The sequence below is a fragment of the Mus pahari genome, chromosome 15 (assembly GCF_900095145.1).
Source record: "Mus pahari chromosome 15, PAHARI_EIJ_v1.1, whole genome shotgun sequence".
Lineage (NCBI taxonomy): Eukaryota > Metazoa > Chordata > Mammalia > Rodentia > Muridae > Mus > Mus pahari.
Window position 1 is genome coordinate 60,901,095 of NC_034604.1, and position 13,316 is coordinate 60,914,410.

Sequence of the window (13,316 nt, forward strand, 5' to 3'; positions counted from 1 at the left end):
TGGCTCAGTGGGTAAGAGCACCCAACTGCTCTTCCAAAGGTCCGGAGTTCAAATCCCAGCAACCACATGGTGGCTCACAACCATCCGTAACAAGATCTCTTNNGGAGTGTCTGAAGACAGCTACAGTATACTTACATATAATAAATAAAGAAAGAAAGAAAGAAAGAAAGAAAAAAAAAAAAAGAAATAGCATGCTAGTTTCACATGCAGGGGTAGTTTGAAGTCTGCTTTTCTCCATTCCTCTTTGGAAGGCAATTCGGTCCTTTTGTCACCTTGCTAGTTCTAGCTCTAAGAGGAGTGTTCATCTTTAGATTTGCTGTCGCTTCCTTGTCAAGGAGTGACGTCATCCGATTTCTTCTGCCCCCTACAGCTGGAATTCGGAGTGATTCACCACTGCACAGAGGAGCGGCTGTACACCGGCAGGAGGGGCCAGGGCGCCTTTTGCAATGGCCAGCGGCTCCAGGTCTCCAGGGAGACAGGTGGGGTTCATTCAGCTCTTCTCGGGTTGTTTCAGCCAGAAGTAGATGCCCAGGGTGACTGTTACACATAGCAGTGGCCGTCGTCTTCAGAGAGTTCTAGCTCTTTTCTGGAATGCGGTATCCCTGGTGGAAATCTACAACATTTTTCTATGTAGGTGGCAATGCCACTGTGTGGTCAAGAGCTTTGAATACATCATTAGATCCTCTTGTATCTATCATCTTTAAAATGGCAGTTACTGGTTACGGTTTGATCTACCGGGCCTAAGAGAACAGCTTAGACCAAGGGCCAGCAGAGCATCCAGGCAGGCATTGGTGGTACCCGTGACCACAGCCATATATCTAATCTCTGACCTGGCTGTTGGAAGGGCAAACACGGTGGAGTGGACCAGTGTTTGCACGTGCTCCAGGCCTGCCACCAGGATTATGACTGTCCTTTGTTTGCCTTGAATGTAGAGGTTTATGGACATTGTTTGCTTGCAGGAGGGAAACCGTGGAACTGCCCGCCATTGACAGTGTGCTGGCTGGGGGTTCTCTCTCTTCCATCCTTTGTCCCACAGTGATTAAACTAGTAGGGGTGTGTGTGTGTGTGTGTGTGTGTGTGTGTGTGTGTGTGTGTGTGCGCGCGCGTGTGTGTGTGTGTGTGTGTGTGTGTGTGTGTGTGTGTGTGTGTGTGTATAGAATCGGTGTGGTAGGCAAAAGAGAAATGCCAGGATTTTGGTGTATGTTGGCAAGGCGGGGACATGGCAGTGTGCAGTCAGGAGATGAAAAGAGGTCCTAGAAGAGCAGCCACTGTGGAAGAGGAAGACTTTAAAAGCCCCCGAATGGCCACATGACTGACTTTGGAAAGGTAGTGAGGGCTGGGGATGGAGCTGGCAGTAGAGTGCTCAGCGAGCATGCCTTAGTTCTTCCGACAGCTCTGGGCAGGGCAGGGATGGCAATCACAGCCTCTGCTCTTACACGTCAGAAGCTGCACATCCCAACCTCGGTCCCTGCTTTCTGTTCACAGACACTGGCCTCAGTCCCAGGGTGTCAGCACTTGGCTCCCAGCCGGTCTACCTTCTTTCACAGCCTCTTCTCTGTGCCCGTTGTTGGTTTATCTTTTCACAGTTCCTTCCTCTCATTTCCCCACCGGGTAGTCCTCCCTGGTTAATGCCGGTGTGCCGAGCCAGCCTGTGAGCAGCTGACCTACTGTGTGAAGGCATTGTGTGGATGTGCTCCTAGGCTTTGGGGGAGGAGAGGTTGCTAGTAAGAGGGCCCAGATCAGGGGAGCAGGAACCCCCTGAGACACCCCAGCAGGACTATTGGCAAGTCAGTGCTCTGAGCCTGGAGCGGGCCAGGAAAAGCACCTTGCCCCACTTCTCCTTCTGCCAGAATGTTTAGTTTGGCTGTGGAGTGATGTTAATTCCAGCTATGCTAGCAAAAGGCGTCCATCCAAGCCTGCTGGGCAAGGCAGTGTGAGGAAGCCAGCCATTAAACATGCTCGGGTGAACTTTGCTCCAGTTTTCATTTGATATGACACTAAACTATTCACACGCCTGCTTCCTGGTTGGCCGCCTTCACAGTTCAGTCAGGTGGTGACTACTTGCTCTGTTAGCTCCACCCACCCTTGCTCTGGCCCCGCCCAACTCCAGAAGGGCCCCAGGAAGCACCCAGGGAGCAAGGTAGAAAGAAGCTGCTCTCTCTAAAGCTCTTGCCCCTGCTGGTCACCTGTCTCTCTTCTGCCTCTGCACACTGCCACACTATGTCCTTGATTGTCACCAAAGCATGATTGTGACTTGTTCAGTGAGCTGTTTTCCACCTCTGGCCACAGAGGTCAGTGTTCCGGGCAGTGTGTGGACTGGCTTCCTGAGGCTGTGCCTAGAGCAGGTTCGGTGACCTCTCGGGACTCAAGCTGGCACATTCAAAAGCGGCCTCTGGTGGAAGATGGAGTTGTAGAGGCTGGGCATGGTCTTATAGGACTGTAATCCGGTACTTGGGAGATAGAAGCAGGTGATCTCTATGAGTTCAAGGCCATCCCAGTCTGCATGGTGAGTTCCAGGACTGCCAGAGCTATATACTAGAGAGACCATGTCCCCAAAAAACATCAGCTGGGCATGTTGGTGCATGCCTCTAATCCCAGCTCTCAGGATGGAGGCAGAGGTAGGCGGCTCTCTGTGAATTTAAGGTCAGCCTGGTCTACAAAGTGAATCCAGGGCAGTCAGGGTTCAACTATGCAGAGAAACCCTGTCTTTCAAAAAAAGTAAAGAAGCCGGATGTGGTGGCACACGCCTTTAATCCCAGCACTCGGGAGGCAGAGGCAGACGGATTTCTGAGTTCGAGGCTAGCCTGGTCTACAAAGTGAGTTCCAGGATAGCCAGGACTATACAGAGAAACCCTGTCTTGAAAAACTTAAAAAAAAAATAAAATAAATAAATAAAGAAAGAGCGAGCTCTGACTGTAGGTAGCAGGGGTGTGGTGGTGTGTGCCTATAATCCCAGTGCATGGGAGATGGAAGCAGGAGACCTCACATTTTTAACTGTTGGGAAACATATAAGTTTTCCAAAGTTCTCCTCTTTGGTTTTGAATTTTGAAATGGGCTCTCACTGGTGTAGACCAGGCCTGCCTTGAACTGGCAGTATCCTCTCTGCCTCTTCCATGTTGGATCACAGGCAGGCACTGCCTCCCAGGTTCCAAGCTCCACTTGAGTTTATATCTGGAGGATTGGTAATGGAAGTGGCAGACTCGCTTGTTCTTTCTCACTTCCAAATACTCAAGTCCTAACAGTCTTAGTCTAGCAAAATCCTCTGGCTGCTTCTTTACTGTAAAGGTTATTTCCAAAGAAAAATCTACCACCACCACCACCAACAACAACAAAAAAACCCCTCAAGATTTAATGCATTTGATGATCACAGCTTCATAACTGTGACAGACATCTGCTGCATTCCTACTGTGTGTGGCTTAGAGCAGGAGCTTCATGCCTACTAGCTGGGATGGAGCTGGGATGGTGAGACCATAGGCTGCTTCACTGGAGACGCCACCTCCCATGGTGGCTGTTGTCATCTGGGCACACAAGGCAGTATAGTGAAGATCGATCAATACAAGTGTATCTTGAATTAGAGGGGTCATGCGCCTAATGGAGCAGCCTATGGGAAGTGATGAGGACCACACTTTGAGAGTAGAGTCCTAGTTGACATCTCAGGGCAGGTTCCTGAGAACGGTGCCCCTGATTCCCTGTGGTTTCTACAGCTTATCGTTGTCCTTGCTACTTGTATGTTTTCTAGCAATAAAATCCAAGACTTACCTCTTCTTATGTAGAATCTCTACAGTGTCCCTGTTGTGTGCTGGCCGAGTTGGTGGACAGTGAACAGTTCAACAACGGATTTCCTTTTTAAGATGGGGTCTCACCGTGTCACCCATTCTGGCCATAAACCCGGTCTTCCTGCCTCACCTTCTGAAAGCTGGGATTACGAGAGGGCAGCCATACCTGAGACAGGGTGGTTTTCTTCCACACACCTGTAAGGGACTTCCTTTCCCCACCCCTGGATGCACATGGACCTTTTGGTGTTTTGTTTTAGGGGTTTTTGGTTTTGTTTTTTTTCTGGGATGTTTTTGTTTTGTCTCCAGACTCCAGAGCTGAGTCAGTTCTCCTAGGGACATAGTTCTTCGAATGTTTCCTATCTTTTCTTTCCTATCTTTTCTTACTTTAAAAAAGTATTTTTGAATTATAATCCATAGCATTTTTTGTTTGGTTGGTTTGGGGTTTTTTGTTTTGTTTTGTTTTGTTTTTTTAAATTTTTTTTAAAGATGTATTTATTTATTATATGTAATTACACTGTAGTTGACTTCAGACACTCCAGAAAAGGGCACCAGATCTTATTACGGATGGTTGTGAGCCACCATATGGTTGCTGGGATTTGAACTCAGGACCTTTGGAAGAGCAGTCGGTGCTCTTACCCGCTGAGCCATCTCACCAGCCCCTTGTTTTGTTTTATTTTTTTTACCTAGCTCATTGCTTCATGTTGTCTTTTGGGGCATCTATAATAGGAAATTGGTGTCCTCTATTTAAATCTGTTACATGCAGATGCCTTCAGAGTCCAGAAGAGGGCATCTCTAGTCCCTAAAATGGAGTCATCCATTGTGGGTACTGGGAACTAAACTGTAGTCCCGGAAGAACAGGAAGTGTAACCATTGAGCCATCCTTCCCTCCAACCTCTAGTTTATGTTCCTTTTATTTACTATCTGAAATGGTTTCAATTTTTTCCTAAGCTCTGTACCCTCTAATTTGGAGTTTTGCTGTTTTTATGTTCTTTCTTTTTCTTTTCTTTTTTTTTTTTTTTTTTAGATTTATTTATTATTATATGTAAGTACACTGTAGCTGTTGTCAGACACACCAGAAGAGGGCGTCAGATCTCATTACGGATGGTTGTGAGCCACCNTGTGGTTGCTGGAATTTGAACTCATGACCTTCAGAAGAGCAGTCAGTGCTCTTAACCCACTGAGCCACCTCTCCAGCTCTTTTTTATTTTTAGATTTATTTATTTATTTTATGTATATGAGTGCACTGTAGCTGTCTTCAGACACAACCAGAAGAGGGCGTCAGATCCCATTGCTAATGGTTGTGAGCCACCATGTGGTTGCTGGGATTTGAACTCAAGGCCCTTTGGAAGAGTAGTCAGTGCTCTTTACCACTGAGCCAACTCTCCAGCCCTTTCATGCTCTTTCTGTTTCATGGGCAGGTCTTCAAGTATCCACTGACTGTTGTGATATTTATTCTGCCCGTTTTGTTTGCCCCTGTATCGTTGTGTATAGGAGTCACCATGGTTCATTGCAGTACAAAACAAGAGTTCGCTTGTATAGAAAGGGGCAGGGGGATCTGGAATGTGGGAGATTCTTTTAGAGGCATTACACCACGTAAGGGCTGCCAAGTTAAATACCACAATAGAGGCTGGTTCCCCCGGGTCATGGGCTGGCTGAGCTTTTCACCTGAGCACACCGACTGTGGCTCCACCCTGCCCATAGTGTGACTGATTAGGCAGGACTAGTTTTGCGTCTGTAGCAAAACAAAGACAAACTACTCCTGACCCCACCCACCACAGTGAGCCGCAGTCATGTTCCTGACCCACAAGACAGGCTTTCAGCTCAGGCAGTGTCACCTCCTCATATATCTCATATATGGCTGTTGGTGTGAGCATGTATATGGCCCCCGGTAAAGGTAGCCATGAGTTTCCAGGTGTTGGCCCCTCTTCGTCCAGATCACAGCAGATCACACTCACCTTCTCCATGGGAAGATGTCCATACCTGGGATCTGCGCAGACAAAGGTTTTTAACCCTCACAGAAAGATTTATCTGGTGAGGTGTTTTCTCATCTTCCGTCATGGAATATTGCCAGCATGGGATCATTTGACAGCTATCTCTATATGCCACTGGATTCACCTGAGGTCTTTGTGTTCCTCTGTGGTGAAGTGTCCTGAGAGGAGACCGTACAGGGTTCTTCAGCAGGCCGTCCTGAACAAAATCAGCACTACTGGGTAGTAACAACTTGAATTAGAGCAGGTTAGACTCACCCCCTGCCCATCACAGCAGAAAGACCACATAGAGTCAACGGCTCTTGAGGGAACTCAGCTGGGTCTGTGAGAACCAAGACTTAGTCTTTGTGTTGATGGGAACTTCTTTCTTGCAGATCTCGCAAAGGCCTTGGTTCTGACAGAAATCGGGCCCAAACGCGACCCCGATACTCTGAAAGTATTCCTGAGCAACATGGAGCGGCTGCTGCACGCCAAGGCTCATGGGTACAGGTCCTCAGTCCCGTAGCAGTGGGTTGGAAACCAAATGTGCTCTTGGCTAAACACTCCCAAGGGATGTGAAGAGGAGGCACCGAGAGGTAGGACAGGAGGCCGCTGACACCAGGCTGAGGCACGCCAAGCGCCATCATCCACGGAACACTCTGGCCGCCAGGTGTCAGGAAAAGGATGGGTCCTGTGTCCTAGTCTGTATTTGAAAGCCAAGTAACGAAGCTTGGGGTCCCTCAATCAGTGAACTGTATGGGTCTTTAGAGTTTCTCAATGACCTTGCATTGGACCAGGGATGTCTGTCTTAGTCACTTTTTTTTTTTAAGATATATTTATTTTATTTATATGAGTACACTGTAGCTGTCTTCAGACACACCAAGCATTGGATCCCATTATGGATGGTTGTGAGCCACCATGTGGTTGCTGGGATTTGAACTCAGGATCTCTGGAAGAGCAGTCAGTGCTCTTAACCACTGAGCCATCTCTCCAGCCCTTGGTTACTTTTATATCGCTCTGGTCTGATATTGTGACCAAGGCAACTTACAGAAGAAAGAGTTTATTTGGAGCTTACAGTTCAGAGGGTGAGAGTCCCCGACCTTTGTGGTAGTGTGGCAGCAGGCAGGCCTGGGGCTGGAGCAGCAGCTGAGAAAGGCACACAGAGAGAGAACTGCAGATGGGGTGGGGTTTTGAAACCTCACAGCTCACCCCTGGTGACACACTCCCTCCAACAAGGCCACACCTCTCAATCATTTCTAAAACTCCCACCAGCCTAGGGACCACATACTAAAATAGATGCACCTATGGGGGCCACCCTCACTCAAACCACAGTGTCCAGCCTTTGATGTTGCATCGTGGTGATCTCGTTTATAAACAGGTTGGATCACATTCATACTTAGCCTAGGACAAATGTGATCTACCGGCCACAGGTTGAGCATGCCTGCTTGACAAACCATTGGTTATTTATTTCTCCTATGTGCTTACATCAAAATTACTTAATCCTCCCTTCCCCATCCCCAGTCTGTGGTGACCACCAGCCACTTGAAGCCCTACATGTAACCTTCTAATGTTCAGTAGAGTAAGAACTTCAGGCCTCTGGCTGCACTGACCACAGTTGACACTTAGGAGCCCAATCTTAGTACAGCATGCCAATGTCATCGTGGAAAAGTCATCTGCTGGGGCCACTCACTCCGGGCCTGCCCTCTGCACCCTGAGCTGGTGGCAGAATCCTGTGACTTCCTTCCCGAGAGCTGAGTGTGCCTAGCGAGGGGTGAGGGTCAAGCATGCCATGTCAGGTGCCCCCCTCACTGACCCATATCTGTCCTCCCCTCTCCTCCCCTCCAGGGTCCGAGTGATTGGCAGCTCCACCTTGGCCCTCTGCTACCTGGCCTCGGGTGCGGCCGACGCCTATTATCAGTTTGGCCTTCACTGCTGGGACATGGCAGCTGCCACAGTCATCATTAGAGAAGCAGGAGGCATTGTGATTGACACCTCAGGTAAGCTCTATGACCTTGGGCCACCCTCCCCTCACTGTGCCCAGCAGCTGACACTAAAGCAGGTGACACTGGATAGAGTGTCCCCGAGGTCAGAGCCATATAGGATTCTTCCACTTCCTCTGTATTCTGCAGATGAGACCACACCAGTGGGCCTTGGTCCTGCCCTTTCTCACGAATATGTTAGGGTCACTTGGCTAATTACAGAAACAGCAGCAACACTCCACGCTCACCACCACTGACAGGTCCCACGGCTTCAGGGACAGTCCCGTGGGTTAGACAGAACAGACGCTTCCCCAGAGCAGCCCAGAGCTGGCACAGCCCTATGTGTACCCAGCAGGAGTTGTCCTGTTCTGCCTTTGTGCCACCGAGTCCCAGGCACTGGTCCTTCTTTATAGAGCATACCTGAGCCTCATCTGCATCTGTTCCACTTAGTACTGGAAAGTTCTGACAGATAAGGTTAGAATCATTCTTTTCCTTCTTGATTTTACAGTTTGTTAGTGAAAATGCTGTGTCCCACTTATTTTTTTAAGATTCTATTTAATATATATATATATATATATATATATATATATATATATATATATATATTTGCCTGCATGCCAGATGATTCCATTATAGATGGTTATGAGCCACCATGTGGTTGCTGGGATTTGAACTCCAGACCTTGAGAAGAACAGACAGTGCTCTTAACCACTGAGCCATCTCTCCAGCCCCTGCTGTGTCCCACTTTTAACTATTGGGTGTAGGAATTGGATCTCCTGTAGTCTGGCTTCTACCTCCGCTCTATTTCTCTTTTGTGAGACTTGAATCTCCTTGCAATGAACAAAAAGTGAAGTTGTGCTGGCCTTTGGCAGTGAACTGAACTGAGCGATCTCATACTCAAAAGCACCTTGCGGCCTGAATCTGCCTCTTTATCATGCACCCAGGAAGGTGTGTAGATCATTTAGGAACACAGGCTTGGCCTTCCCAAGACTTACCGAGTCAGGGAAATACGTCACCCCTCTCTGCCTGCTGTGTGTCGAAATACAGGATATTCCACTCCTGTCCTGGACTCTCCCAGTTTTACATTTTACAGAACCATCGTAGCTCTGAAATGGGGCAGCTTCGGTGCTCAGTACTGAGCAGCCCTGGCTCCATTCCCACTAGGGCAGGGTAGGTATCAAGAGTCACCATGCCTCCCACCCTGCCAGCTTCATTCCTTAGCTGTGTGTAGGGACTCCACCCTCGCCTGTGGGCTCTTTTCCTCTATGTGTGTATGTGAAGTTGCTGCATGTGACTGATGTAACCCAGGTAACCCAGACGCTGTCCCCCTCTGTCCACAGGTGGACCCCTTGACCTCATGTCGTGCAGAGTCGTGGCTGCTGGCACCAGAGAGATGGCAGCGCTCATAGCTCAGGCCCTACAAACTATTAACTACGGCCGGGACGATGAGAAGTGAGCCCACACACAGCTCAAAGGCTGAAACGCAGCAGCAACCTGGGAAAGAGCTGTCCCGGTGGCCCGAGTTCCGGGACAGTCTACCATAGCTCTCCCCGGGCCTTGCCTCGGTGCTTAGCTGATTCTCTAATCTCGTGTAGCCCCTTTCCAGGTCGGTACGTGTTCTTGTCATCAGAGCCAAACCTAGATCTTGTGAGGTGTGTGTTAGTCATCCATCCTGATTGTTTTTCCAGAATGCAAATCTCAGGTGATAAAGCTTTAGAACGGGCCCTCAGGCCCTCCCCTGCCCGTGGTAAGACGGAATGCAATAAATCAGAATTATGGTGGTCTGCTTTGGGTCTTCCTCCAGCCTCTGGCTCTCAGGCAAGGCTGTTACTGCTATTACCCCACAGGTCGTCTCTGCTCAGCTTGGATGTCTGGCACCCGACCATGGCAACGGTGAAAACTTTCCCTAAATATCAGTCTCCTGATCTACAGGCTGTGTTTAACTACACATAGATCATCTTTAGCCTTTTTTTTTTAAATACTGCCTTCAGTTGACCTTCAGGGAGTACGTGTACTGTATAAATTAAAATGCTGTATACAGAACCTATATTGAAGCCCACATGTACTGAAAGGGGAAAAAAATGAGAAACTGAAAAACAATGCTAAAATATTTTGTGACAAACATTTTTGTAAACATAAAATCTTTTAGGAGATGCAACTTTTTAAACAGTGGAATTGGGGGGTGGGGGGGACGCTGGGGTAGAACTCAGGCTCTCATGCAGAGTAGACGGACTTTGTACCACTGAGCTATATCCCAGCACTAGGGACCAGAATTTTGGTTCCAAGTTAAGCTGGGGGCCTAGTCTGTTGTGCCAGGTGACTGCAGACAAGGCCCAGATGGTTCTGAAATATCTGTACTAACAAGGCCTGAGGGCCTTTTCCATCTTGTGAACCTGGTTCAGTTCTATCCCTGGCACACCACGGTTGCTGTCGGAGGGGAAGAAGACAGCACTTCCCTTCTGGGCCAGAAAATACCTTTCTCTTAATTAGTGAGAGCTTTGTGTGTTTCCCTTGTTTTGAGAAAAGATGAGCTCTGTGCTTTGTCAAGTACCCTTTCTCTTTGAAGAGATTGTCAATCACCTGTGGGGGCCCTGGCAAACCACAAAGCTCTCATCCATTATCTTCGCGGGATCAGTTGTCCAGGTCTTGTCAAGCTACTGAGTACTTCCGAAAGCAGCTAAGCCAGTTTGAGGTGGCTGTCAGGGTCATCTCCTGAAGCTGCTCTATCTATCTGTGTGGCTGTTGGTACATACATGTCATTCTGGTAGCAGTTTTCCATAGGTGAATTGTTTTGTTTCTTTGAGAAGGGATTTCATGAATCCCAGGCTGGCCTGGAACTTTCTGTGTAGCCAAGAATGGCCTTGACCTCCCGATCCTCCAGCCTCCGCCTCCCGCCACAGAGATTACAGACATGTGCTACCATGCCTGGCAATAAGATATTTTCTGACTTACCCCAGTAGGCCTGCATTTGAACCCTTTTCTTTTTTTCTCAGAATGGACTCAAAACAGCACCTCACATATGTGTAGCTACACAAGAAATTACTCAGACTCTGCAATGATTATGAAGATCTCCCGGATTGAATGGTCATGAGAGTTATTTTTCAAATAAAAACTCCCCAGGAACAAACTGTCCTTGGGTCCCCAGAGCACTAGCTGTGTCTACACTACTCCAAGAGAAGTAGAGAGCTTGGGGGACAGGGAAGCCCCAAGGCTGGGCCGGGCAGGGACCCTTGCTTGTTTGCCGGTTCACTCATCCCCTGAAAGACATTCCTGCCAGGAACAGAGCTGGCCAGTTGTTTCTGTACGGCTCCAAGGCACGCACCACACACACACTCAGGACATGTTTACTTCTGTTCCAAACAGCATCGATCTTGTCAGGTGGTCAGTGAGTCCATCCCTTCTGAATTCTGATGAGCTTCCACACACTTTCCCCAAACTTCCCTCTCTATCACAACAGCTTTGCGGTAGCATCCTGTAGAGCTGCGGTTCTCAACTCTGTGGGTTGATGCTCCTTTAGGGGTCGAACAACCCTTTTAGAGAAGTTACCTGAGACCATCGGAAAACACTTTTTTGGTTTTTGGGGGGGGTTTTTGTTTGTTTTTTCAAGATAGGGTTTGTCTGTGTAGCCCTGGCTGTCCTGGAACTCACTCTGTAGACCAGGCTGGCCTCGAACTCAGAAATCCGCCTGCCTCTGCCTCCCAAGTGCTGGGATTAAAGGCCTGCACCACCACTGCCTGGCCAGAAAACACATTTATATTATGATTTGCAACAGTAGCCAGGTTACAGTTATAAAATGGCAACAAAAATAATTTTATAGTCAACATGAGGAACTGTATTAAAGGGTCACAGCATTGGGAAGGTTGAGAATTGCTGCCATGGAAACCTACCTGCCTTTGTCAATTAACCAAATAATAAACGCCCTGCCATCTATAGCAGGGAGTCAGTCAGGTGTGGGTTTGTGCTCTGGTTTGTGTCCTCAGGAAAGCCACTAGCCTCTTGCTTCTGGCCTGCCCTTATATCAGAACTCTTGAGGGATATCACTGGGCATCACGGGAAAGTCACCAAGTGCATAGCATCAGGTGGATTTGCTGTCTTGCTTTGTGTTTAATGAATTTATCTCCAACATTCTCCAAACAGCTACAGTGCGGTGTCCTGCACAAATTCTCCCCTGTAGTTCCGTTGTCACTGGGGTGTGCTGTGTCAGAGTGACCAGCTCCTGCTTCCGTGAAGCAGCTGTTGCATCTGGTGGCAAAGAACAGTGACATCAGTCTGTCATATTTTATCAAAGTCATGGCCTGTTGCTGTCTTGTCTGTTCTTTTAAAAATAATCCGATACATAAAGATGTAGAAGTTATATATTTATGAGGTACATGTGATATTTCAATGTGCACTATGTAATATTTAAGTCAGTAAAGCCTACCCAGTGATTCGCCGTTTCTTTTATGAGAAAACATTCAAGAGATTTGTTCTAGCATCTTAAAGTATATGATACTAATCATTGTAGATAGGCACTTTACTGTGCACAGTTAATTATTATTTAAAAGTTAAAAGATTGTAACATCTCCCATGGCTCAATAGAGTACCTCACCTATTAAAGAAAACCAGAAATGTCTTGTTGGGCTGCCCCACAGCTTAGACAGATTGAAAAACCATTTACAGTCTCCACTCCAGGTTCTTGGTATAGCTCAGAATATACTGCCTGTGCCTCTCCCCAGATGGAAACAACATTCATCTCTGTTTTTCCTATGGAGGTAAAGTGTAACTAGAGCAAGTGTTTAAACGTGTAAGCAGGGCCTGGGGAGGTGGTTTGGTTGGTAAGTTTTTGCCTGCAGGCATGAGGACATGCTTTGAGATGCCACACTGGAGATGGGCATCAGGAAGGTCTCTGGGGCTTGCTACTCTACCCAACTGGTGACCTTCCAGTTCAGGGAGGGACTAACTCAAAAAATAAGGTGGAGAGTGACTGAGGGAGACTCCCGTGCCATCCTCTGACCCCCATGTACGTACATAGGGTAGGTACACACACAGTCAGAAGATCCAAGTGTATAGCCCGAATCCTTCAGAGCCAGTGAATGGACAGGATGGGCAGGGCTGTGTGTGAGGATACAGTTTAACCACTGAGCTTAGACTGTTGTAGGCTTGGGAGTGGAAGTCCTATAAGCAGATTAAATGGTGCTCCAGTAGGGACCAGGAGAAATGTGCTCATCAACACAGACTCCCAGGAAGAGCAGGCACTGTGGAAACCACCCCCCAGATCGCGGCTTCTTGTCCTGGCTGCTTCACCCCTTTCTCTCCCAGGCTTCCCAATTCAGCCAGCCCCACTAATCACTATCTGTGAAGGGATCAGGATAGTTCTATGCCTGGTCCCCAGTTAGTGGAACTGTTTGGAAGGGGTGTGTCACTGAGGGGTGGGCTTTGGGGTTTTGAAAGCCCATGCCGTTCCCAGTTAACTGTTTTGTGGATCAAGATATGAGCTCTCGGTTACTGCTCCAGGGCCATGCCTGCTGCCATGTTTCCCCCATGATGGTCATGGAGTCTAACCCTCTGAAACTGTAAGTCCCAAATAAACTCCTCTACAAGATGCCTTGGTCGCC

General features: G+C 48.1%; 1 protein-coding gene across 1 annotated transcript in view; it reads left to right on the forward strand.

Annotated features, from left to right (window-relative positions):
• Nucleotides 1-9,765, forward strand: part of Impa2 (inositol monophosphatase 2) — a 33,978-nt gene extending 24,213 nt beyond the window's left edge. The window contains exons 5-8 of the mRNA XM_021214747.1: nt 371-479; nt 6,139-6,247; nt 7,589-7,740; nt 9,063-9,765. Coding sequence (XP_021070406.1) covers nt 371-479; nt 6,139-6,247; nt 7,589-7,740; nt 9,063-9,178 — 486 coding nt within the window. The 3' untranslated portion in view covers nt 9,179-9,765. The remainder of the gene's footprint in view (nt 1-370; nt 480-6,138; nt 6,248-7,588; nt 7,741-9,062) is intronic.
• The last annotated feature ends 3,551 nt before the right edge of the window (nt 9,766-13,316 follow it).